At 43.3% G+C, this 27,303-nt stretch overlaps 1 protein-coding gene across 3 annotated transcripts; it reads right to left on the bottom strand.

Moving 5' to 3' along the window:
- ZNF850 (zinc finger protein 850) lies at positions 1 to 27,101 on the bottom strand. 3 transcript variants are annotated; one of them, XM_055249642.2, is made up of 5 exons: positions 26,996 to 27,101; positions 16,618 to 16,698; positions 16,331 to 16,457; positions 15,356 to 15,451; positions 1 to 3,825 (listed from the first exon to the last, which is right to left on the bottom strand). In XM_055249642.2, exons 2-5 carry the CDS (start codon positions 16,627 to 16,629, stop codon positions 956 to 958), a joined length of 3,105 nt encoding a protein of 1,034 aa, XP_055105617.1. In that variant the 5' UTR covers positions 16,630 to 16,698; positions 26,996 to 27,101; the 3' UTR covers positions 1 to 955. The 3 variants fall into 3 exon arrangements, with proteins under 3 accessions (XP_055105617.1, XP_063477310.1, XP_063477309.1); XM_063621240.1 differs by lacking the exon at positions 15,356 to 15,451 and having other exon boundaries at positions 26,996 to 27,087; XM_063621239.1 differs by lacking the exon at positions 26,996 to 27,101 and having other exon boundaries at positions 16,618 to 16,985.
- Positions 27,102 to 27,303: the final 202 nt, after the last annotated feature.

Genomic DNA, 27,303 nt, shown 5'->3' with positions numbered 1-27,303 from the left:
TATAGTCACACTTATTTATTATAAAAAAACTATTACTAGCCAGGCACAGTGGCTCACACCTGTAATCCCAGCACTTTGGGAGGCCGAGGCAGGGGGATCATGAGGTCAAGAGTTTGAGACCACCCTGACCAACACAGTGAAACCCTGTCTCTACTAAAAATACAAAAATTAGCCGAGCATGGTGGTGCATGCCTGTAATCTCAGCTACTCAGCAGACAGAGGCAGGAGAATCACTTGAACCTGGGAGGCAGAGGTTGCAGTGAGCCAAGATAGCACCACTGCACTCCAGCCTGGGCAATAGAGCAAGACTCCATTTCAAAACAAAACAAACAAACAAAAAATATACAAAAACAACTATTGCCATCAACATTTTATCAATTAGTAATTTTGGCACAGAGAATTTACATAACTAGCCTAATGTCACATAGGTAGTAAATGGTTGTCTTTTGTCATTGACCACATTCTCTAATAAGAATTTGTATAACTTCAATAAGCTTTGAATCATGATAGAAAACTCATCTACATTCATTATCAATTTCTTTCAGTATTAAATGTCCTAATTTTGGTGGGCGGATCACGAGGTCAGGAGATCAAGACCATCCTGGCTAACACAGTGAAACCCTGTCTCTACTAAAAATACAAAAACAAAAAAATTAGCCAGGCATGATGGCAGGTACCTGTAGTCCCAGCTACTAGGGAGGCTGAGGCAGGAGAATGGCATGAACTCAGGAGGCGGAGCTTGCAGTGAGCCGAGATAGCGCCACTGCGCTCCAGCCTGGGTGACAGAGCGAGACTCCGTCTCAAAAAAAAAAAAAAAGTCTTAATTCTGGAAAAAGTGAATATGAAGTAATACATAATACACATCCATTGTAATACACATCCATTGTATTTGACCCATATATGGAATCTGCTGATGATCCATGACAAATGGCATGAGAACAGTTTCCTGCATTAATTATGTTAGGTCATGAATTCTCCGATGTCGAGTAAGCTGTGTAAGCTGTTTAAAGGCCTTCCCACATGTCTTACATTCATAGGGTTTCTCGCCAGTGTGAACACTCTGATGTCGGCTGAGTCCTGAGGCATAGAAAAAGGCTTTCCCACATTCCGGACATTGGTAAGTTTTCTCACCAGTATGGATTCGTCTATGTTGACTAAGTTGTGAAGGACATCTAAAGGCCTTCCCACATTCCTTACAATTGTAAGGTTTCTCACCAGTGTGAGTTCGTTGATGTCGAATTAGTTCTGAGCTGCAAGTAAAAGATTTCCCACATTCTTTACATTCATAAGGTCTGTCACCGGTATGAATTCTCTGATGTAGAGTAAGGTGTGTACGCTGCCTGAAGGACTTCCCACATGTCTTACATTCATAGGGTTTCTCGCCAGTGTGAATACTGTGATGTTTGGTGAGTCCTGAGAAACGGACAAAGGCTTTTCCACATTCATGACATTGATAAGGTTTCTCACCAGTATGGATTCGTTGATGTTGAGTAAGTTTTGAACGACGTCTAAAGGCCTTGCCACATTCCTTACAATCATAGGGTTTCTCACCAGTGTGAATTCGCCGATGCTGAATTATTGCTGAGCGAAAAGCAAAAGATTTTCCACATTCCTTACAATGATAGGGTCTCTCACCAGTGTGAATTCGCTGATGTTCAATTAGTGTTGAGCGAGAAGTAAAAGATTTCCCACATTCTTTACAACTGTAGCGTTTCTCACCAGTGTGAACTGGCCGATGTTGAATTAGTGCTGAGCGAAGAGTAAAAGATTTCCCACATTCCTTGCAATGATAAGGTTTCTCACCAGTGTGAATTGGCTGATGTTGAATTAGTGTTGAATGAGAAGTAAAAGATTTCCCACATTCCTTACAATCATAGAGCTTCTCACCAGCGTGTATTTGCTGATGTTGAATTAGTGTTGAGTGAGAAGTAAAAGATTTTCCACATTCCTTACAATCATAGGGTTTCTCACCAGTGTGAATTTGCTGATGTTGAATTAGTGTTGAGTCAGAAGTAAAAGATTTCCCACATTCCTTACAATCATAGGGTTTCTCACCAGTGTGATTTTGCTGATGTTGAATTAGTCCTGAGCAGAAAGTAAAAGATTTCCCACATTCTTTACATTCATAAGGTTTCTCACCAGTATGAATTCTCCGATGTTGATTAAGGTATGTACGCTGTCTAAAGGCCTTCCCACAGTCTGGACATTCATAGGGTTTCTCACCAGTGTGAATTCTGTGATGTTGGGTGAGTCCTGAGACACTGATAAAGGCTTTCCCACATTCCTGACATTGATAAGGTTTCTCACCAGTATGGATTTGTTGATGTTGAGTAAGTCGTAAGCGAAGTCTAAAGGCCTTCCCACATTCCTTACAATCATAAGGTTTCTCACCAGTGTGAATTTGCTGATGTTGAATTAGTGTTGAGCCAACAGTAAAAGATTTTCCACATTCCTTACAGTGATAGGGTTTCTCACCAGTGTGAATTCGCTGATGTTGAATTAGCGCTGAGCGAGAAGTAAAAGATTTTCCACATTCTTTACAATCATGGGGTTTCTCACCAGTGTGAACTGCCTGATGTCCAATTAGCCCTGAGCGAAAAGTAAAAGATTTTCCACATTCCTTACAATGATAGGGTTTCTCACCAGTGTGAATTCGCTGATGTTGAAGTAGTGCTGAGCCAGAAGCAAAAGATTTTCCACATTCTTTACAATTATAGGGTTTCTCACCAGTGTGAATTCGCTGGTGTCGATTGCGTGTTGAGCGAAAAGTAAAAGATTTTCCACATTCCTTACAACGATAGGGTTTCTCACCAGTGTGAATTCGCTGATGTTGAAGTAGTGCTGAGCCCGAAGCAAAACATTTCCCACATCCCTTACAATCATAGGGTTTCTCACCAGTGTGAATTCGCTGATGTTGAATTAGCGTTGAGCCAGCAGTAAAAGATTTTCCACATTCTTTACAATCATAGGGTTTCTCACCAGTGTGAATTGCCTGGTGTCCAATTAACCCTGAGTGAAAACTAAAAGATTTCCCACATTCCTTACAATCATAGGGTTTCTCACCAGTGTGAATTCGCTTATGTCGAACTAGTGCTGAGTGAAAAGTAAAAGATTTTCCACATTCCTTACAGTCATAGGGTTTCTCACCAGTGTGAATTCGCTGATGTCGAATTAGTGCTGAGCCAGAAGTAAAAGATTTCCCACATTCTTTACATTCATAAGGTTTGTCACCAGTATGAATTCTCTGATGTTGAGTAAGGTGTGCAGATGGTCTAAAGGCCTTCACGGATTCCTGACACTCATGAGGTCTCTCATCTGTATACATTTTCTGGTGTTGAATAAGATGTGAGCCAGAAATAAAAGCTATTCTATATTCTTTACATGCACAGGGCATTTCCCCAGTATGAATTCTCTGATGTTTAACAAGATAGGAAAAATGATGAAAGGCCTTCCCACACTCCTTACATTTACAGAGTTTTTCACCAGTATGGGTTTCTTGCTGTTGTGTAAGTTCTGAGCCATACTTAAAAGCCATACATTCTGTGGATTCATACAGTTTCTCTCCAGGATGAATCTGATGATGCAGAGTGAGATATGTTTGTAGGCAGAAAGTTGGTGTTTTTTCATGAGTCATTATTGCTTTTTCCAAATATCGCTCCTGATTTATATCTTGGTGCTGAAACTGGCCTTCGCATTCCCAGTCATCTCTGACACTGGAGCCCACAAGGCTATGACATTTTTCCATTCTCACCCACTGAGATGATGTTACTTCATAGATTTCTTTTGGCAAACATGAATCTTTGGTCTTACATCTAAACTCCAAGTCTGAAAAATAACCAGAAAGCAAAAACATAGCATTTCCTTGTTGAGTAGAAATAAAAACATCTATGGTAGAAAGGGGAGACAAACTGAAAATAATGTCCTTAAGAATTAAAGATTGTTGGGCGTGGCGGCTCATGCCTGTAATCCCAGCACTTTGGGAGTCTGAGACAGGAGGACTGCTTGAGCCCAGGAGTTCAAGGCTGCAGTGAGCTATGATTGTGCCACTGCACTCCAGCCTGGGCCACAGAGCAAGACCCTGTCTTAAAAAAAAAAAAAAAAAAAAAAAAGATGGTGTACATACATGGTGATAGTATGTAGCCTTGTATGATGTGATGAGAACAGTATTTTCTCTCTCTGATCTTCCTTCTAAAAATACTGAACTCCAGTCTAATCACTGGAAAAACACCAGACAAATCCCAAAATGAGAGACAATCTATGAAATACCTGGCCAGTACTCTCCAAAACTATTGAGATAATCACAAACAAGGAAAGCCTGAAAAGCTGTCAAAGCAAAGAGGAGCCAAGGGAAACATAATGACTCAATGCAATGTGTTATCCTAGCCAAGATCCTAGAATAGGAAAAAAGGACATTAGATAAAAGCTAAGGAGGCCGGGCACAGTGACTCACACCTGTAATCCTAGCACTTTGGGAGGTTGAAGCAGGCGGATCACAAGGTCAGGAGTTCAAGACCAGCCTGGCCAACATGGTGAAACCCTGTCTCTACTAAAAATACAAAAATTAGCCAGACGTGGTGGCCCATGCCTGCAATCTCAGCTACACAGGAGGCTGAAACAGGAGAATCACTTGAGCCCGGGAGGCTGAGGTTGCAGTGAGCCAAGATTGTACCATTGAACTCCAGCCTAGGCAACAAAAGCCAGACTCCATCTCAAAAAAAAAAAAAAAAAAAAAAAGCTAAGGAAATCTGAGTAAAGTCTAGGGGTTTCCATTAATAATAATAGATCTCAGCACCATAGGAAAGGTAAATAATAATAACAACATTGCTTCAACAATGTTATTATTGAATAGGATCAATATTCATTAATTATGACAAATGTACAAATATAAAATGTTAATGGGAAACTACATGTGATGTATATGGGAAGTCTCTGTACTAACCTGACAACTTTTCTGTAAGTCTAAAACTATCCTAAAACCTAAAGTTTACTTTTTTAAAGTGAGAAAGTAACATCTCATTAACAAAAAGGCCAAGCAAGTTTTTGTAAAAGACACAAATGGGGTATCAGTATCTAAAAATTAAAAAATGAATCTTTGAAACTTAAAATTCAATGAATGAATTTGAATTGGCAGTGTAAGAGTGCAATCATGATTTTTAAAAAATACTTTCCATCTTCATCCATTGAAGCCTTAGAAACAACCAATCCAGCAGCAATGAACACACTAATGACAGATTACTGTCTCTAAATACCATTTCTTACTACACAGAACCTAGGCTCCTTGGAGCGTCTTGGGATTAGAACAGAAAGTGTGCATTATGAGCATGGAAAAAGCTGGCATATTAGAGAAGCAAAGAAGCTTATTCAAGACTCCTAGGGTCATGTCAAAAAGACTCAGGAACCATTATGAAGAGGGTCCCATTGGCCAAAGATGGGACAAGTTGAGCATGAATTCAAGAATAATAACTGTAATCATTGTAATGTAATTACAATAAATCACATCAAATATTTTTTAATCTGTGTGTTCATAAGGACAATTTTTAAATTACCTAGTAATATTTAGGGGATGAGATGAGGAATGGCTGCTAACATCACAAAAACAGAAACAACCAGATATGTGCTTCTTGATGAAATACACAATACTAATATCACATAGTCTGTTTATAGGAAAGAAAGGAATAAATGGAGGGGAGCTAAATGTTAAATGACAGATGATCAAGTTTCTTCAACATATAAATTTCAAGGAGAAAAAGAGAGAAAGAAATCAACGACAAAACCTCACTGGAATGGTTAAATAATTGGAAATGCAAAAGCAAGGTTAAAAGTCATAAAGAAATTCAAAGAATTCATTTGTCTTCCTGAAAGTAATACTGAAAGAACAGGGAACAAACTATATTCAAGATGGAACAGCTAAAATTTATTCAGAAGTGATGAGGTTTTCTAAAAAAAATCTGAGGTGCCATGAGTACCATGGATGGTAAATTTTAAAAGTTCTACGGGGCCGGGTGCGGTGGCACACGCCTGTAATCTCAGCACTTTGGGAGTCTGGCAGGTGGATCACCTGAGGTCAGGAATTCAAGACCAGCCTGGCAACATGGCAAAACCCCGACTTTACTAAAAATACAAAATAGGCTGGGCGCGGTGGCTCATGCTTGTAATCCCAGCACTCTGGGAGGCCGAGGCGGGCGGATCACGAGGTCAGGAGATCGAGACCACGGTGAAACTCCGTCTCTACTAAAAATACAAAAAAATTAGCCGGGCGTAGTAGCCGGCGCCTGTAGTCCCAGCTACTCGGAGAGGCTGAGGCAGGAGAATGGCGTAAACCTGGGAGGCGGAGCTTGCAGTGAGCCGAGATTGTGCCACTGCACTCCAGCCTGGGCAACAGAGTGAGACTCCGTCTCAAAAAAAAAAAAAAAAATTAAAAATAAATAAATAAATAATAAAAAAATTAAAAAAAATAAATAAAAATAAAAAAATACAAAATAAGCCAGGCATGGTGGTGCATGCCTGAATTCTCAGCTACTCGGGGGGCTGAGGCAAAAGAATTGCTTAAACCCAGGAGACAGAGGTTGCAAGTGAGCCGAAATTGTGCCACTGCATTCCAGACTGGGCGACAGAGCGAGACTTAGCCTCGGGAAAAAAAAAAAAAAAAAAAAAAAAAAAGGAAAAGTTCTATAAGCCAGGCATGGTGGTTCATGGCTCTAATCCCAACACTTTGGGATGCCAAGGCTGCAAGATTACCAGAGCCCCAGAGTTCAAGACCAGCCTGGGCAACAGCCTGGGACACTGTCTCAAAAAAAAAAAAAAAAAAAAAAAAAAAAGCTGGGTGCGGGTGTGGTGGCATATGCCTGTAGCCTCAGGTACTCGGGAGGCTAAGGTGGGAGGATCACCCGAGCCCGGAAAGTCAATGCTGCAATGAGCTGTGGTCAAGCCACTGCACTCCAGCCTGGGTGACAATGGGAGAACCTGTCTCTTAAAAAAAAATTATGCATGATGAAATCCCAATAATAAGAACAAAATGAACAGGAAAACAAAAAATAGCTTAAACACCATGCTTGCTATATGCCAGGCAATATTTTCACTGCTTTACACATTTACTATATAAGCTCATTTAATCCTGAGAAGAATCCTGTGAATAGCATATATATTTGCAAATGAGGACCACAGAGGTTAAGTAAATTGCCAAAAGTCATAGAGGTATTAAATGGCAGAGCTAGGATTTGAATGGAGGCAATCTGGCTCCAGAGTCCATGCTTTCAACTTACAAATCAGTGGAATCTAAGTATGGGCATCAGATTTTTTTAAAACCTCAAATCTAAAGCAGTGTAAAATAAAACAGGCAACAGAAGACAGGAAAAGTGAGACAAATAGAATAAGCTGGTTAAAAAAATTCAAACAGGCCAAGAGAGGTGGATCGTGCCTGTATTTTCAGCTACTTGGGAGGCTGAGGTATGCAGATTGCTTGAGCCCAGGGGGTTGAGGCTGTGGTGAGCTGTGATTGCTCCCCTGCACTTAGCCTAGGCAACAGAGAGAGAGACCCTGTCTCAAAAAAAAAAAAAAAAAAAAAAAATCCAAATGCATCAGTAATTATGAGGAATGTAAACAAAGAAAAAGTAAATTTCAACCCTTTTAAAATAAAAAGTGACTAAAAACATGAGGACACAAAAAAGTTTAAGTAAAAACTAAGAAAATGAAAATCAGGCAAGTATTCATGAATAGAAAGCTAGGGTCTTAGCACTGGAAAAAAATAGACTTCAAGGTGAAAACATTATTGGGAATAAAGAGGATTACTACATAATAAAACATTCACTCAAAAAGATATAACAATTCTAAATTTGTAAGCATCCAGTAAAATAAACTCTAAATATGCAAAGTAAAAATTGAGAAAATACAAAAAGTTTAGGCTTCATCTTGATTGTGGGAGATTTCTTTTTTTTAGTTATTTTTTTTGAGATGGAGTCTCACTCGGTCACCCAGGCTGGAGTGCAGTGGCATGATCTCAGCTCACTGCAACCTCTGCCCTCCGAGTTCATGCGATTCTCCTGCCTCAGCCTCCCAAGTAGCTGGGATTACAGGCGCCTGCCACCGAGCCCAGCTAATTTTTTGTATTTTTAGTAGAGATGGGGTTTCACCATCTTGACCAGCCTGGTCTTGAACTCCTGACCTCGTGATCCACCCACCTTGGCCTCCCAAAGTGCTGGGATTACAGGCGTGAGCCACCACGCCCGGCTGATTGTGGGAGATTTCAATACACCTCTTTTAATAACTGAGAGATCAAGCACCCAGAAAATATAAAAGGATACAGAGGATCTTTACATCAAATTAACAAGCCTGATATGTTGAACATGTGAGAATTCTACACGCAGCAATTAAAAGAAAGCACAGGAACACATGAATCCCCACCCCCACAAAAATGCTGACAATTCACCAGTGCATGAAGTAACACACTTCCAGAAACTGGTCTCATACCATGTAAGTATTGACTATAGTGCAATTAAGGTTGAATTCAGGAATAAAAAATGGGAAAAAAATTTAAATGCAAAACATTTACAAAAGCTCATGGGTTAAAAATGGTATCATGAAAACTAAAAAATTCTTTTTTGGTTTTTTTGAGACAGAGTCTCGCTCTGTCACCCATGCCGGAATGCAGTGGTGCAATCTTGGCTCACTGCAACCTCCACCTCCCAGGTTCAACCAGTTCTGTGCCTCAGCCATTTGAGTAGCTGGGATTACCGGCATGCAACACCACACCCAGCTAATTTTTGTATTTTTAGTACAGAAAGGGTTTCGCCATGTTGGCCAGGCTGGTCTCAAACTCCTGGCCTCAAGTGATCCACCCACCTCGGCCTCCCAAAGTGTTGGGATTACAGGCATGAGCCACCGCTCCTGTCCTAAAAATTACTTTGATGCTAAGTGATGACAATAAAAATTGTATTATGGGCTGGGCTATGTCTTAGGCAACAGGCAAAAAGCAAACACAAAATCTCTGTGGACGAAATCAACCTCAACTCAACCCTCAAAATATTCTCACAAAGTTTCAAGGAAAGAGAGAGCACTTCGCAATAAAAAAAAAAAAAAACTCTAACACATACAGGGAAATGAGAAATCACATGAAGGAAAACAACAGCAGAAACAGAACCAAAAGGCTTCAAATATTAATATTAAAGAGAATTACTATGTTTAATAATGCTTAAAGAAGTTAGAAAGTCTTGACACCACTAGTAAATAAAGTAACTACATAGTTTTTTTATATATCTAGTTTTTAGCCTTTTTTTTTTTTTTTTTTTTTTGGATATGGAGTCTCACTCTGTTGCCAGGCTGGAGTGCAGTGGCGTGTTCTTGGCTCACTGCAACCTGCACTTCCTGGGTTCATGTGATTCTCCTTCCTCAACCTCCCGAGTAGCTGGGATTACAGGCGCCTGCCATGACGCCCAGCTAATTTTTGTGTTTTTAGTAGAGACGGGGTTTTACCATGTTGGCCAGGATGGTCTCAATCTCCTGACCTTGTAATCCGCCCACCTTGGCCTCCCAAAGTGCTGGGATTACAGGTGTGAGCCACCGCGCCTGGCCTTGAGCCAGTGTTTTAAGTGCCATATCACCTACTTGTTCATTAAGATCTCAACTGTACTTTCAGCACACTACATAACCTTATTTCCAGGAAGATGTGTATTTGCAAATGTTTATTTCTATTTGGAACACATGATTTTCTACCCCCAGAGGAATGCATTCTGGTCTGGAGTGTGTCTTTTCCCAAGTTTATGCACATCCACATATTCACCCATTCACATATGATGTATGTGTATCTATGTGTGCATTTTCTTCTTTTTATAAAAATAGAATTGTCCTATACATATTGGTGTGCAACTTTTCCCCCAGATAACAACAGATAAAGGATAGTTTTAAAGTTACTATTTATAGATTTACTTCATATCCTTGAATAGCTGCATAATATCCCATTATGTGGATATACCATAATGCCACATTTCTTTTTCCCCCTCAAGACGGAGTCTTGCTCTGTTGCCTAGGCTGGAATACAATGGCATGATCTCGGCTCACTGCAACCTCTGCCTCCTGGGTTCAACCAATTTGCCTACCTCAGCCTCCCAAGTAGCTGGGACTACAGGTTCACGCCACCACACCTGGCTAATTTTTTGTATTTTTAGTAGAGATGGGGTTTTCACCATGTTGACCAGGCTGGTGTCGAACTCCTGACCTTGTGATCCACCCACCCTGGCCTCCCAAGGTGCTGGGATTACAGGCATGAGCCACCACGCCTGGCCTGTCACAGTTTTTGTTATTGCCCATTTAGATTGTTACTGCTATTCCAGGAAATGTGTTTCTGTATATATCAGAATTAGCTACTTCTTTTATTTCTGTAGCAGACAGTCCAAAAAGTGAGGTTACTCATTCCAAATGTAGGCACATTTTCATTTGAGTGGCTAGTTTGATGCTTCCTGGCAGTGTCAGAGATGGTCTGTTCCTAGCCAGCAATGAATATTCCCATGCTATATAGTGTGGAGTTTTTGTTTATCTGAGGGGCAAACTTTGGCAGGGGTCCATTGGGATATGCTAACAATAAGATAACTAGTAAGTAGAAGCTCTTCTTAACCCAAATGGGTAGATCCGTCGTGATTATGTTGGAATTTCAGGAGTTCTAGAAATGAATGTGCAGATGGTTGCACAATATGAATACAATTAAAGATGGTTAAAATAGTAATACATTTATGTTATGTATATTTTACCATAATTATAAATAAATGAAAAAATGAATGAATGAATCACTCCTAAAAATTAGTAAGAAAATAAAACCAAATAATGAAGTAGAAAAGATGAAACATAAAAAGGAAGCACAAACAGGAAATATAGTTTCTTTTTTGAGACAGAGTCTTGCTCTATTGCCCAGGCTGGAGTGCAGTGGTGTGATCTTGGCTTACTGCAACCTCCGCCTCCTGGGTTCAAGCGATTCTCTGTCCTCAGCCTCACGAGTAGCTGGGATTACAGGTGCCTGCCACCACGTCCGGCTAATTTTTTGTTTGTTTGTTTTAGTAGAGATGTTGTTTCACTATGTTGATTAGGCTGGTCACCATGTTGACCAGACCACTCCTGACCTCAAAGTGATCCGCCCACCTCAGCCTCCCAAAGTGCTGGGATTTACAGGTGTGAGCCACCGTGCCCAGCCTCTTTTTCTTTTTGAGACAAGGTCTTGCTCTGCCACCCGGGCTGGAACGAAGTGGTGTGATCACAGCTCACTGCAGCCTTGAACTCCTGGACTCAAGCGATCCTCCTGCCTCAGCTTCCCAAAGCCCCAGAGTTAGGTGTTAGTCACTGTGCCCGGCAAGAACTGAATTTTTCATTTTAATTTTAATTACTTTACAGTTAAATCTAATGAGCCACATGTAGCTAGTGGCTACTGTATGGAACAGCACAGCTTTCATGAGCCATCTGTTGAAACTAGATTGCAAGAACCTTTGTGTTGTCCCTTCACATAAAAAAACTAAAACCTTAAATGATGACTCGTGCCTTACAGGTATAGTATGTATACAAAATGAGGCAGAACTCCCAGCAGGGAGCCCATTTTCAAACAAAATGCTTTGCCCTGCTATCAGAGACTAGTTAAGTAAATAAATAAATAAATAAATAAATTCAGTAATGAAAACAACTATTAAAAATGGGAAAAATTTAAAGGCAAAACATTTACAAAAGCTCATGGATTAAAAATTGTATCATGAAAATTAAAAAGTTCTTTTTTCGTTTTCTTGAGACAGAGTCTCACTCTGTCACCCATACTGCAGTGCAGTGGTGTGATCTTGGCTCACTGCCTCCTCCTCCTCCCGGATTCAATCAATTCCGTGCCTCAGCCATTCAAGTAGCTGGGATTACAGGCATGCAACACCACACCCGGCTAATTTTTGTATTTTTAGTACAGAGGGGGTTTCGCCACATTTGCCAGGTTGGTCTCAAGTGATCCACCCATCTCCGATTAAATGCTCTCATCTAAAATCATATGGTTGTGGCATATCAGATCTTTTCACTTTAAACTTTTAAATTAACTAACCAGCTACGAATACTTGTCTGAACTGAGTTGTATAAGGCAGCTCCAGTGGATCATGCATTTCTGTCCTAGACTGTCATGATCTTTAAAAAGTTTAAACCAGGCCGGGCACAGTGGCTCACGCCTGTAATCCCAGCACTTTGGGAGGCCAAGGCGGGCAGATCACGACGAGGTCAGGAGATTGAGACCGTCCTGGCCAATGTGGTGAAACCCCATCTCAACTAAAAATACAAAAAAAAAATTAGCTGGCTGTGGTGGCTCATGCCTGTAATCCCAGCTACTCAGGAGGCTGAGAGGCAGGAGAATCACTTGAACCAGGGAGTCAGAGGTTGCAGTCAGCCAAGATCGTGCCACAGCACTCCAGCCTGGCAATGGAGCAAGACTCCACCTAAAAAAAAAAAAAAAAAAAAAAAAAATATATATATATATATATATATATATATAGGCCCAGGAATCTCACATCTGAAAGATTACATATGAAAATGTCCATTTAAATAAAGATACATCAGAGCACTCATTTTAAATAGAAGAAACAGCCGGGCACAGTTGCTCATGCCTGTAATCCCAGCAGTTTGGGAAAGTGAGGCAGTGGGAGGACTGTTTGAGCCCAGGAGTTCCAGACCAGCCTGTGGCACATAGGGAGAACCCATCTCTACAAAAAAAATTACAAATTGACCAGGTATGGTGGTGTGTGCTTGTGGTCTGAGCTACTCAGGAGGCAGAGGTGGGAGGATCACTTGAGTCCTGGAGGTCAAGGCTGCAGTGAGCCGTGATTGTGCCACTGTACTCCAGCATGGGCAACAGAGAGACACTGTCACAAAAACTAAAAAAGAAGAAGAAACACTGAAAAGCTACCTATACATTTAATAGTACTGAACTCATGATATCCAGGACTTGCTTTAACATAGTTAAGGGAAGGTGCAGAGGTCAACAGGCATAGATCAAGTAAGATTGGAAACATAGAAACTCATTGATAACTACTGCAGCTAGGAAATGGACTCGGGGGATGTCCATTACACCATCCTTTCTACTTTTGTGTACGTTCAAAGACTTCTGTAATCAAGTTAATAATTAAAAAAAAATTTTTTTGTAATGTTCTATGGATAGAAGGAAATAAAGTCATCTATATCCTACAATTAAAACACTTTTTAAAATGAATAGTTTGCATTACTTAAAAGCACATTTTGAAAAATAAAATGCCTTATCTTTTCTACTTCAGAAGAAAATCCCTCAGTCTATGCTACTTACAGCCCAATTTTTGTCCATGTTACCATTGTCACCAACTTATTGAAAATGGATCACTCCCTTTTCCTTGACACTTAAGTCTTCTATATTTAACTTATTGTCCTCTTTTATACACAATCATTTCTGTGTACCTTTTCCTCCTAAAAGCAGGCACATCCTATTCCTTCACATTGATATCTACAGCTCTTTCTTCTAAGCATCATATTAGAAATCTCCTGGTCGAGTCTACTCTTTAGAAAGTGATTTATACACGATTTAGACCCTTTATTAGGCTGGGTGTGGTGGCTCACGCCGGTAATCCTAGCACTTTGGGAGGCTGAGGTGGGCAGATTGCCTTAGCTCAGGAGTTCAAGACCAGCCTCAGCTATGTGCAAAACCCTGTCTCTACTAAAAATACAAAAAATTAGCCAGGTATGGTGGCGCGTGACTGTAATCTCAGCTGCTCTGGAGGCTGAGGCATAAGAATTGCTTGAATTCAGGATGCAGAGGTTGCAGTGAGCCGAGACAACTCCACTGCACTCCAGCCTGGGCAACACAGCAAGATATTGTCTCAAAATAAATAAATAAATAAACCCTTTATTAGAGTGTAATTCTGATAGCTTATATCTTCTATAACTGTCACCCACCAAGAAAAGAAGGCTTTATGATTTTTTTTTAAGTCAATAAATGTTGACTAAAAGTGAATGAGGTTGGGCGTGGTGGCTGACACCTGTAATCCTGGCACTTCGGGAGACCGAGGCAGGTGGATCACCTGAGGTCAGGAGTTGAGGACCAGCCTGGCCAACATGGTGAAACCCTGTCTCTACTGAAAATACAAAAAGTAGCCAGTTGTGGTGGTACATGCCTGTAGTCCCAGCTACTCAAGAGGCTGAGGCAGGAGAATTACTTGAACCTGGGAAGTGGAGGTTGTAGTGAGCCAATATTGCACCACTGCACTCCAGCCTGGGTGACAGAGTGAGACTCAGTTGCAAAATAAAAAAGTGAATGAATATTCACTGATGCTGAAATGGCTGCATCAAAGGAAAACTAGACAAGAAAAGACAAGACAAAAAAAAAGTTAAGGATCAGTATGAAAAATAAATATATTTCGAAAGATTTTTTTTTAAAGCAAGAACACAGGTTTAAATTTCAAAGGGAAAGAAGTAGCTCGAAGACAGAGGAAACAGGATGGCTCCTGAAGAAGGGAACTTTATTCTTTGAAATGGGAAGAAATTATGACAAGAGGGTAGCACAGACTGAAGAGGTGGAAGTAAAAGGGGATTCTTGGCCAGGCGCAGTGGCTCACACCTGTAATCCCAGCACTTTCGGAGGCTGAGGCAAGTGGATCACCTGAGGTCAGGAGTTCGAGGCCAGCCTAGCCAACATGGTGAAACCCCGTCTCTACTGAAAATACAAAAATTAGCTGGGCATGGTGGTGGGTGCCTATAACGCCAGTTCCTTCAAAGGCTGAGGCAGGAGAGTCACTTCAACCCAGGAGTGGAGGTTGCAGTAAGCTGAGATCACGCCACTGCACTCCAGCCTGGGCAACAGAGCGAGACTTCATTTCAAAATAAATAAATAAATAATAAAATTTTAAAAAGTGGGCCGGGCGCGGTGGCTCACACCTGTAATCCCAGCACTTTGGGAGGCCGAGGCAGGCGGATCACAAGGTCAGGAGATCGAGACCATCCTGGCTAACACGGTGAAACCCCGTCTCTACTAAAAATACAAAAAATTAGCCGGGCGAGGTGGCAGGCACCTGTAGTCCCAGCTACGCGGGAGGCTGAGGCAGGAGAATGGCATGAACCCCAGGGGGCGGAGCCTGCAGTGAGCCGAGATTGCGCCACTGCACTCCAGCCTGGGTGAAAGAGAGAGACTCCGTCTCAAAAAAAAAAAAAAAAAAAAAAAATTTAAAAAGTGTGTGGGGATGTATTGTGACTTTTCTCCACGTGTCTTAGGCCACAACCCTTACATGGGACCTTGAAGAAGAGACTCCTCAACCAATACCTGTACGGTGCTGCCTCCCTGACAGGCTGGGTTCTAAACAGCAGTGTCTTCCCCATCTGCTCAGTCCTTACTCACCTGGGCACCATCCTCCCAGCATGTCTCTTGAAACCATCCAGGGCTCTTTCCCTTGCTCCAGTAAGGAAATCACATCAGGCTTTGGGATAGAGAGACCTGTTTATAAGAAAAGAAGTAAGATGGCCGGGCATGGTGGCTCACTCCTGTAATCCCAGCACTTTGGGAGACCAAAACAGGTGGATTGATTGAGGTCAGGAGTTCAAGACCAGCCTGACCAACATGGTGAAACTCTGTCTCTACTAAAAATACAAAAATTGGCTGGGCGTGGTGGCGGTGCCTGTAATCCCAGCTACTCAGAAGTCTGAAGCATGAGAATCACTTGAATCCGAGAGACGGAGGTTGGAGTGAACCGAGATCACGCCATTCACTCCAGGCTGGGCGACAGAGTGAGACTTTGCCTCAAAAAAACAAAAGAAAGAAAGAAAAGAAGTAGGCCAGGCACGGTGGCTCATGCTTGTAATCCAAGCACTTTGGGAGGCCGAGGCGGGCGGACCACGAGGTCAGGAGATCGAGACCACGGTGAAACCCCGTCTCTACTGAAAATACAAAAAATTAGCCGGGCATGGTGGCGGGCACCTGTAGTCCCAGCTACTCGGAGAGGCTGAGGCAGGAGAATGGCGGGAACCCGGGAGGCGGAGCTTGCAGTGAGCCGAGATTGCGCCACTGCACTCCAGCCTGGGTGACAGAGTGAGACTCCGTCTCAAAAAAAAAAAAAAAGAAAAAAAAAAGAAAAGAAAAGAAGTAAGACATACTCCTGCTGTTCCTGAATTCAAAGTTAGTCCCTTAGTCCTCATGAAGGACTAGAGGAAGGTGTAAAGGTCTGAAGCATGGAGAAGATGGAGTGACCCCAAAGAGCTGCCCATCTATTAATCTACAAAACACAAAACAATTCCCTAGGCAACAGGTGAAAAGTCACCCAGACAATTGAAAGCTACAAACAAAATTCATGAGTTATTTGCGGATAGACATCCTTACCTAGTGAGACCAGGCTGCTGTAGTTCTCCATCATTACATCTCTGTATAAATCCTTCTGAGCAGCGTCCAGGCACTCCCATTCCTCCTGAGAGAAGTCTATAGACAGATCCTGGAACATGACCAACCCCTGAAATGACAAACCCATGCAGCACTGTTGAAATTAAAGGAAAGGTTTTTAAGATGGAAGAGATGGAAGGGTGCTGAAGGATGGAGAGAATACAGTGAGCAGACCGGCTAGGACGAGAGTGGGGAAGAGTAAAAAAATTAGTGTAACTTCAACAAAGTACCTCCATGTTCATGAATATTCCTGTTGCGGCCGGCAAACTTCCTTCATAGAATGGGACATTCCGAATATTCCATGGTTAGAGCTGGGAATGAATAAAACACATTGATATATTATTTCCCAAATAAATGAACTAGAGTACAAAAGCACACAGCAAGCTGTAGGCCTAGCAAAGCTGAAAGAATATTACAGTAAACATCTGATATGCAAATTACTATTTACAACAAAAGCTTAATAAACAGGCACTCCTCCCTTACCACTTTCTTTCTTGTTATTTTTTTCCTCTTGTTTCATTTTTTTGTTTCTGTTTTCGTTTTGAGACAGGGTCTCGTTCTGTTGCCCAGGCTGGAGTGGCAGTGGCATGATCACAGCTCACTGCAGCCTCAACCTCCCAGGCTCAGGTGATCCTCTCACCTCAGCCTTTGTGTTAGCTATGACTATAGGCGTGCACCACCATGCCCAGCTAATTTTTTGTATTTTTAGTAGAAACGAGGTTTTGCCATTTGGTCAGGCTGCTCTCAAACTCCTGAGCTCAAGCAATCCGCCTGCTTTGGCCTCCCAAAGTGCTGGGATTACAGGCATGAGCCACCACACCCAGCCTTTTCTCATTTCTTAAAGGAAGACAGGACCTTTCAAAAATATCTACAAAAAGTTTAAAAACCTCTATTGGCCGGGCGCGGTGGCTTACGCCTGTAATCTCAACACTTTGGGAGGCCAAAGCGGATGGATCACCTGAGGTCGGGAGTTTGAGACCAGCCTGACCAACATGGAGAGACCATTTTAGTCTCTACTAAAAATACAAAATTAGCTGGGGGTGGTGGCACATGCCTGTAATCCCAGCTACTTGGGAGGCTGAGGCAGGAGAATTGCTTGAACCTGGGAGGCAGAGGTTGCAGTGAGCCGAGATTGCACCACTCCAGACTGGGCAATAAGAGCGAAACTCTGTCTCAAAACAAACAAAACAACAACAACAAAAAACCTCTAATGCGCTTCACTAATTAGTACTTCCATAAAATAGTATAGATAGCACTTCGATAATTAAATGTACATTGGCTGGGTGTGGTAACCCACACCTGTAATCACAGCACTTTGGGAGGCCAAGGCAGATGAATTGCTTGAGCTCAGGAGTTCAAGACCAATTCTGGGCAACACGGCAAAACCCCATCTCTACAAAAATATATATCATATACAAATTAGCCAGATGTGATGGGACATGCCTGTAGTCCCAGCTACTTGGGAGGCTGAGGTGGGATTGCTTGAACCCAGGAGGTTGAGGATGCAGTGAGCTGTGATCCTGCCACTGCACTCCAGCCTAGGCACCAGAGCAAGATCCTGTCTCAAACAAACAAACAAACAAACAAACAAACAAACAAACAAAGGCCAGGTGCGATGGCTCATGCCTGTAATCCCAGCACTTTGGGAGGCTGAGTCGGGCGGATCACGAGGTCAAGAGATAGAGACCATCCTGGCCAACATGGTGAAACCTCGTCTCTACTAAAAATACAAAAATTAGCTGGGCGTGGTGGCACGCGCCTATAGTCCCAGCTACTCAGGAGGCTGAGGCAGGAGAATTGCTTGAACCCAGAAGGTGGAGGTTGCAGTGAGCCAAGGTCATGCCACTGCATTCCAGCCTGGTGACAGATCAACACTCCATCTCAAAAAATAAAATAAATAAAATAAAATAAAATTAAAATAAAATAAAATAAATAAAATAAATAAAATACAAAAGTAGGTATCATGGTAGGAATAAACTGCACACAGGTCAGACAAAAGTTACAGGGGCATCTGCCAGTATAAACGAGTTTCCTGTGAGACACCTGGTCATGGGTCAGACACTTGAGCATTAGGCTGTGGGCCAGGAAAAATAAATGTCTGGTGAAAGGCTACTGTAAAGACCCACAAGCCCCTCCCCTAGAGCCCCATTAGGGTGAGGCTAGAGTTTATAGCCATTCTCCTGAGAGACCTCAAGACCCAATTAGAAGAAAACTACATTTGTTACATAGAAGGCATTTTCCAAAGAGTAGTTCAAAGATAGTCTTCCTTTGGATATAAAACAAAATCTCAAGATATGCCAAAACTGTTTTGTTTTTACTGAATAATTTTTGTGCATGTGTGTTGTTGCTTTAGCTGCAAGTGGCTAACAAGCTGTGATTTTCTTTTCTTTCCTTTCCCCCTTTTTTTTTTTTTTTTTTGAGACAGTCTCGCTCTGTCGCCCAGGCTGAAGTGCCTGATCTCAGCTCACTGCAACCTCAGCCTCCCTTAGCTGGGATTACAGGTGCCTGCCACCATGCCCAACTAATTTTTGTATTTTTAGTAGAGACGGGGTTTCACTGTGTTGCTGCGGCTGGTCTCAAACTCCTGGCCTCAAGTGATCCACCTACCTTGGCTCCCAAATTACTGGGATTACAGACGTGAGCCACCATGCCCGGGCAAATCTGATTTTCTAACTTGCCCCATGTATTAGGGTCATACTAGGAAAAAAACAAGTCAGAACAATTGGAGCCACATGTACAGATGTGCAGTAGCCCTGCTAGCAACACTGCTGCTTGCTTTGGCTCTTAGGAGAGATGAGTTCAGCATGTGTCTGCCCTTGCTCTAGCTGTCTCTGATTCCCCCCAACAGATGCACAATCATTTCACTCCATTAGTTTCACTTTGGATATCCCATCATTAGATTAAAACCAGCAGGCCGGGCACGGTGGCTCACGCTTGTAATCCCAGCACTTTGGGAGGCCGAGGCGGGCGGATCACGAGATCAGGAGATCGAGACCACGGTGAAACCCCGTCTCTACTGAAAATACAAAAAATTAGCCGGGCGTGGTGACGGGCGCCTGTAGTCCCAGCTACTCGGAGAGGCTGAGGCAGGAGAATGGCGTGAACCCGGGAGGCGGAGCTTGCAGTGAGCCGAGACTGCGCCACTGCACTCCAGCCTGGGTGACAGAGCAAGACTCCGTCTCAAAAAAAAAAAAAAAAACCCAGCAGGCCAAAAAGCTAACTTGAAGAAATGCTTTCACATCCACAGCGTTCTCATAGGGTCAGTATCATTTAGACATGACAGGACCGTGGTTGCAGGGGACAGAACGAAGTGTCATCCTTAACTGGCCATCCAATGTCATCAGCATGAACAGGAGGACTTTATATGATATTATCTGATGTTTTCTGAATATTACCTTACAAGTGCTGCTTTACTTATAACTAAAGAATAGGGACCCTGTCTTTTAAAGCTTTATATATCCTCAAGCAAAGGTTTTTCATATTAAATCCGTTAATAATATCTAGTGGCTGACCTGGAAATTCCATTTCTAAGTACTTATCCAAAGATTTTTTTTTTTGAGATGGAATTTCACTCTTGTTGCCCAGGCTGGAGTGCAGTGGTGCGATCTCGGCTCACTGCAACCTCCTCCTCCTGGGTTCAAGTGATTCTCCTGCCTCAGCCTCCCAAGTAGCTGGGATTACAGGCATGTCCCACCACACCTGGCTAATTTGATATTTTTAGTAGAGATAGGGTTTCTCCATGTTGGTCAGGCTGGTCTCAAACTCCCAAACTCAGGTGGTTGGCCTTCCTCAGCCTCCCAAAGTGCTGGGATTACAGGCGTGAGCCACCATGCCCAGCCAATAATTTTTTATTTTTATTTTTTGAGACAAGTCTCAATCTGTTGCCCAGGCTAGGGTGCAGTGAGGTGATCACAGCTCACTGCAACCTCTGCCTCTTGGGTTCAAGTGACTCTTGTGCCTCAGCCATCAAAGTAGCTGGGAATACAGGCACACACCACCATACCTGGCTATTTTTTTTTGGTATTTTTGGTAGAGACCGGGTTTCACCATGTTGGCCAGGCTGGTCTCGAACTCCTGGCCTCAAGCAATCCACCCGACTTGGCCTCCCAAAGTGCTGGGATTATAGGTGTGAGCCACTGAGCCAGGCCAGAGAATTTTAAAAGTATGAAGTTGTATGCAGAAGAATGTTCCTTGAAGACAAAACCAAAAAATCTGAAACAAATGTCTTGTTGGTAGATATATAATACAATACTTTTTAATGGGAAAGATATGCAATATTAAGGGAGACATGGAAAAGAAAACACAAAAAAAAGAAAAGGGAGAAAAAGAAAATTACTATTAGGACTTAAAGCTATTTCTCCCCAGTCTGTTTTCCATACGCAGAACAATACAGATGTTACCACAGTACATGTATAATTTTGTATTCTCCTTTACACTTTGATTTTTTTCTTATCAAAAACACTTTATACATGGCATTTAAATGGCTTATAACTTTCCTAAATGGCTACTGCACTGTGTACTTAACCATTCTGTTTCCTTCTACTTATGATTTTTGCTGCAAACCTTTCCCCTCCAATCTGTCCATATTTAAATTCCTTTAAGGAAGGGGGCTGTATAGAAATTTTAATTTATGTGCATTTTACTGAAGCCTACCTTTTTCTTTGTGGTTTCTTTTCTTATTTCTAAACACTAATCTATTTGAATGTGTTCAACCATTCCTTAAAATGAACACAAACACATAGGAAAAAATTGGGGAACTGTGTCCTTCAAAATATAAGTATTTTGGCCACGTGTGGTGGCTCATGCCTGTAGTCCCAGCACTTTGGGAGGCCAAGACAGGTAGATCATTTGAGGTCAGGAGTTCGAGACCAGCCTGACCAACATAGTGAAACCTGGTCTCTACTTAAAATACAAAAAAGGCCAGGCGCAGTGGCTCAAGCCTGTAATCCCAGCACTTTGGGAGGCCAAGGTGGATGGATCACCAGAGGTCAGGAGTTCGAGACCAGCATGGCCAACATGGTGAAACCCTATCTCAAATTAAAATACAAAAAGTAGCCGGGCGTGGTGGTAGGTGCCTGTAAACCCAGCTACTTGGGAGGCAGAGGCAGGAGAATTGCTTGAGCATGGGAGGCAGAGGTTGCAGTGAGCCGAGACCGTGCCGCTGCACTGCAGCCTGGGCAACAGAGCGAGACTCTGTATCAAAATATAAATAAATAAATATAAAAATACAAAAAAGCCGGGCGCAGTGGCTCATGCCTGTAATCCCAGCACTTTGGGAGGCCGAGGCAGGCAGATGACTTGAGGTCAGAAGTTCCAGATCAGCCTGGCCAACGTGGCAAAACCCTGTCTCTAGTAAAAATACAAAAATTAGCCGGGTTTGGTGGCTCACACCTGTAATCCCAGCTACTTGGGAGGCTGAGGCAGGAGAATTGCTTGAACCCAGGAGGCAGAGGTTGCAGTGAGCAGAGATTGTGCCATTGCACTCCAGCCTGGGCAACAAGAGTGAAACTCCATCTCAAAAAAAAAAAAAAAAAAAAAAAAAAAGAATACAAAAAATTAGCGGGCTGTGGTGGTGCGTGCCTGTAATCTAGGCTACTCGGGAGGCTGAGGCAGGAGAATCGCTTGAACCTGAAAGGTGAAGATTACAGTGAGCTGAGATCACACCACTGCACTCCAGCCTGGGTGACAAGAGCGAGAATCTGTCTCAAAAAAAAAAAAAAGGAAAAAGAAAAAAAAAAAAAGAACTTTTATTTGGGGGACAAAAAAACAAAAATGGAGTGAAAGGGATTTAAGGAAATTGAAAGTCAACAGGCTAATAATGCCAATAAATAATGATGGAGCAAAGAAATCCATGTTGGCCAAATAACACCAAGGTGTTTTTAAATAGTTTTTTTAAAATTTAGACAGTTTTCCAGGACACTGAGACACTTCTACTATCAAGACTATAATAGTGGCTGAGCACAGTGGCTTACGCCTGTAATCCCAGCACTTTGGGATGCCAAGGCAGGAGGATGGCTTGAGCCCAGAAGTTCAAGTCAAGCCTGGGAAATATAGGGAGACCCCGTCTCTGCAAAAATAAAATAAAATAAAATAATAAGCCAGGCATGGTGGTGTATATCTGTGAACTGTGACCACCCCACTGCACTCTAGCCTGGGTGACAGAGCAAGACCCTGTCTCAAAAATAAATAAATAAATAAATAAATAAAACTATAATATAGAATAAATGACATTCAGGTAAGTGGAATATTAGGTGTTCAATAAACATAGGTTATTCCCTCCCTATCTCCATAGAATCATCAATTTTTTTAAAAGAGAAGTTTTTATTAGAATCTTTAAAAATATCAATACTTCTCTTTCCAAAAAAGGAGGGAAGATTTAAATATAACAATTTCTTGAGTATTTCTATTTATTTTCATTGTCGCTTAATATTATTCATAATAATGAAAATGCATTTGCTCTCTTTCAAACATAGTTTTAGTTAGTTGCACAAAATGCCACCTTATAGTTTGATGTACTTCAAATTTCCCTATCTATGAAAGCTAAATTTGGATATTATCATCTCAAGTATATTATAATCTCTGTCTTTAAATCTATCTAGGGTTCTACCTTTTCTGTAATCTTTAGTGAATCTCACTATAGTCCTCCTTCCCTTTAAAAATGCAGTGATAGGCCAGGTGCGGTGGCTCTTCCCTGTAATCCCAGCACTTTGGGAGGCTCAGGTTGGAAGATTGCTGGAGCTCAGGAGTTCGAGACCAGACTGGACAACATAGCAAAACCCCCGTCTGTGCAAAAAATACAAATATTAGCCCAGCATGGTGCCATATGCCTGTAACCCAGCTCCTTAGGAGGCTGAGGTGGGAGGATCCCTTCAGCACTGGAGGTCAAGGCTGCAGTATGCCATGATCCTGCCACTGCACTCCAGTCTGGGTAATAGAGTGAGACCCTGTCTTTAAAAAGAAAAAAGGCCGGGTGCGGTGGCTCATGCCTGTAATCCCAGCACTTTGGGAGGCAGAGGTGGGTGGATCACCTGAGATCAGGAGTTCATGACCAGCCTGGCCAACATGGTGAAACCCTGTCTCTACTACAAATACAAAAATTGGTCGGGTGTGGTTGCAGGCACCTGTAATCCCAGCTACTCAGGAGGCTGAGACAAGAGAATCACTTAAACCCGGGAGGCTGCAGTGAGCTGAGATTGTGCCACTGCAGTCCAGCCTGGGCAAGGCAGAGTGAGACTGTCTCAAAAGAAAAAAAAAAAAGAAAGAAAGAAAAAGAAAATCAGTGATAGGTGAGGCAGCTCAGGCCTGTAATCCTAGCACTTTGGAGGCAGAGGTGGGAGGATCACTTGAACTCAGGAGTTCAAGACCAGACTAGGCAACCTAGTGAGTCTTTCCTAGTGAAAATTATTTGTAATTATGCCAGAGTGCTGGTGTGTGCTTCTGGTTTCAGCTTACTTGGCAGGCTGAGGTAGGAGGATCACTTGAGCACAGGAGATCAAGGCTGCAATGATCGTGCCACTGCACTCCAGCCTGGGAGACAGAGTGAGACCCTACCTCAAAAGTAAAAATAAATAAATAAATAAAAATTCAGCGATGGAGTTGATGGATTCGAGGTTGAGAACCCCCAATGTGAACCCGTTTGGAAAAAACTCAAACTGTGTTCTTCCTCTGCTTCACAAAAAAACCACAACAATCAAACCAGAAGACTTCTGTGGCCTCAAAATCCAAGGAGATTTCTCCCCATCAGCAAGCAAGGAATCAGTTCTGCAGCAGACACCAGCTGGGTGTCCACCAATTCGATTCTGACATTATCTACCATGAGATACTGTCATCCCACAGGCTGAGGGCTCAGCCCACAAAACTGCTCCCCTTTCAGACACCAGTCACAAGTCCCAGCCTCTACAACTTCTGACTGATGGGTTCAATTTGGGGTTCCTACGACCCTCTCTTTGGGTTTGATTAATTTGCTAGAATAAAATGGCTCACAGACCTCAGGGAAACACATTTACTGGCTGATTATAAGGATGTTCCAAAGGATACAGATGAAGAGATGCCTAGGGCGAGGTATGGGGGAAGGGGCACAGAGCTTCCATGCCCTCCGTAGGCACGACCCTCCAGGAACCTCCATGTGTTCAGCTCTCTGGAAGTTCTCCGAATCCACTCCTTTTGGGTTTGTAAGGAGGCTTCATTACATAGGCATGATTGATTAAACCACTGGCTACTTGCCATCAACTTAATCCTCAGTCCCCTCCACTCCCCAGGGGTGGGAGGGTAGGGGCTGAAAGTCTCAACCCTCTAATCCTGCCTTGGTCTTTCTGATGACCAGCCCCCATCCTGAAGCTTTTGGTCAATCGCTAACATATAAAAAGCCAAAGGCTGGGTGCAGTGGCTCACGCCGGTAATCCCAACACTTTGGGAGTCCGAGGCACGCAGATCACCTGAGGTCAGGAGTTCGAGACCAGACTGGCCAGCATGGTGAAACCCCGTCTCTACTAAAAAAACAAATACAAAAATTAGCCGGGCGTGGTGACGCGTGCCTGTAGTCCCAGCTACTCGGGAGGCTGAGGCAGAATAACTGCTTGAACCCGGGAGGCAGAGATTGCAGTGACTGGAGATTGCGCCACTGCACTTCAGTCTGGGCGACAGAGAGAGACTCCATAAAAAAAAAAAAAAAAAAAAAAAAAAAAAAAAAAAAAAAAAAGCCAGCACTTAGGAGATTCCAAGGATTTTAGGAGTTGTATGCGAGGAAATAGGGACAAAGACCAAATCTGTATTTGAGAAAATCACAGAACCGTATGAATATTTAATTCAATACAGACATGGAAACTGGCCCAAGCATTTACTCACAGATGACTGGGCAAATCCCTGGTCTTATTGGTACAAACTACTGATCAAGCCCCCAATCTCATTCCTACCCCTAAAATATAGCAAAGTGAAAGATCTTATCACTTATTTGGACTGAGATTAACACCATCCCATAAACTGCATGGCTTTCAATCCCAGGGCTATGGTGTGTGATGCCACATATCTTAGATATGCACTAATCTTCTCTCCAGCAATTGAGTTGTTAGGGTAAAGGCTCTTGTTTTTGCCTTCTTTCTCTCACGGCCAAGAAAATTAAGGAACATGGACACAAAGGATGAGGTCGGAGCGGAAATTTAATAAGCAAAAGAAGAAAGCTCTCCCCAGCGGAGGGGACCCGAAAGAGGGTTGTCAACTAGGAGGCTGAATCTGGGGGTTTTATTAACTGGGAAAGGGAGGAACATGCTGACTGGTCTGTAGGCTGTCTTGGAGAAAGCACTACTCAGCTTGGCCCTGAGACCTTAGCCCAGGACCAATCCTAGGCTGAAGTGAAAGTTTGGCCCAAGACAATCAGGGGCTGAAGTGAAAGTTTGGCCCAGGACCAATCAGGGGCTGAAGTGAAGGTTTGGCCCGGGACCAATCAGGGGCTGAAGTGAAAGTTTGGCCCGGGACCAATCAGGGGCTGAAGTGAAAGCTTGGCCCGGGACCAATCAGGGGCTGAAGTTATGATTCAAAGAGGCTGGGCTCACAGTCTAAAGCACGTCCAAAAAAGGAAAGTGGCCGCCGGAACCTGTTAGTCCAAGCTGCACGTTTTGTAAGCCCCCACCATTTCACAGACCCTGGTCAGAAGGAAACATTCCACTGGGGTTTGGGCTGTGCGAAACATCCTTCCCAACCGCCTGACTTGCTTATCACATCCTGCAGGGCAAAGGCCCAAGAAACATCCTTATCAACTTTCTCCCAGGCAACAAGCCATACCGCCCAGACCCTTCCAGCCCAGGCCTGTAATTACCCCAGCCAGTAAGCGGTAGTGGACTCTGGCATTTAGTTGGTCCCCGCCATAGAGCCGCCAACTCTCCTCTCTACCTCTCTATTTCTTTAACCCTCGCCTTCCCTTCAAAATCTAACAGAGCCCACCGTGTACATGCCCACAAAAGAAGCGACTATTTCGTGGAAGCCGGCTGGTCACACAAAGGACAAAGGCGTTTCTATGTTGGGCCTCGGTCCCTTATCAGTGCAGCTGAGGAATGTCTTTAGGACAACCCCCTGTGCTAGCTTTCCTTATCTGTGCCTGCAGCCTGATTTTTCAGGCTATTTCTCTGTTTAAAGGACTTTTACCAAGGACCCACCCTAACTGCCTAAAGGGTTTTTTCTCTCAAGGGGACACACAAAGTCCCAATCGCACACATGCCTCCCCATATGCACTTACCCACTGCCTCACAGCCAATCACACTCTCCTCTCTCACATACACCAAGGGGCCACACAAGTTGCACCTGCACAGCCACAGACCTGCAACTCACGCACACACCGTACTGCACACACACGCAAAGTCACCCACCCACTCCGAGACACGCAGTCCAAACACACAGTCACCGGTTCTTTACATCCGCACGCACAACGAGGCTTGTCCAGGACACACACATCCACTCCGGGCGCGCACAGTCACAGCGCCCACCTGATCACCCAGAGTCGGCACCACACAGCCACAGTCACAGACCACGAACACCCACGGCAACCATCGCGATCACACACGCAAACTCCTCTCCTCAGCCCTCCACACACAAAAGGACCGGAGCCGGATTCCTCACCCTCAGCATTCTCTGGTTCCGCTCGAGGCCAGCCTGGCCAAGTTGCTCGGTACTCCAAGGCGCGGCGGCAGCTAATTCGGCACAGCAAACGGTCCCGCCACCTGGCTAAGAGGAGGCCAAAATCTCGCGAGACGTGGTGTCGGCCTGCGGGATCCTCTGGGAAATGTAGTCCAGAGCCCGACTGCGGGCTTCCCTATGCCTCTCATCTCCAAGCCGGGCTTGTTTCCATTTACCGCTCCTCTGCACCGAGGATCGCAGAGCCCTCATGCCGAGCGGCTCGCTATGGGGCCGGCTCGCCAGCTAGAGTG

Source organism: Symphalangus syndactylus, chromosome 17 (genome assembly GCF_028878055.3).
Source record: "Symphalangus syndactylus isolate Jambi chromosome 17, NHGRI_mSymSyn1-v2.1_pri, whole genome shotgun sequence".
Lineage (NCBI taxonomy): Eukaryota > Metazoa > Chordata > Mammalia > Primates > Hylobatidae > Symphalangus > Symphalangus syndactylus.
Note: the sequence above shows the minus strand (reverse complement) of the source record. Positions and strands in the feature narration are given on the sequence as shown.

What these genes read in the sequence shown, in the direction of transcription:
- ZNF850 (XM_055249642.2), bottom strand. An exon ending in CAGCAGCCTGGTCTCACTAG is followed by an intron (nt 15,452 to 16,330) that starts GTAAGGATGTCT and finishes TCTTATAAACAG; the next exon opens with GTCTCTCTATCCCAAAGCCT. An exon ending in GCTGGGAGGATGGTGCCCAG is followed by an intron (nt 3,826 to 15,355) that starts GTGAGTAAGGAC and finishes GTTATTTTTCAG; the next exon opens with ACTTGGAGTTTAGATGTAAG.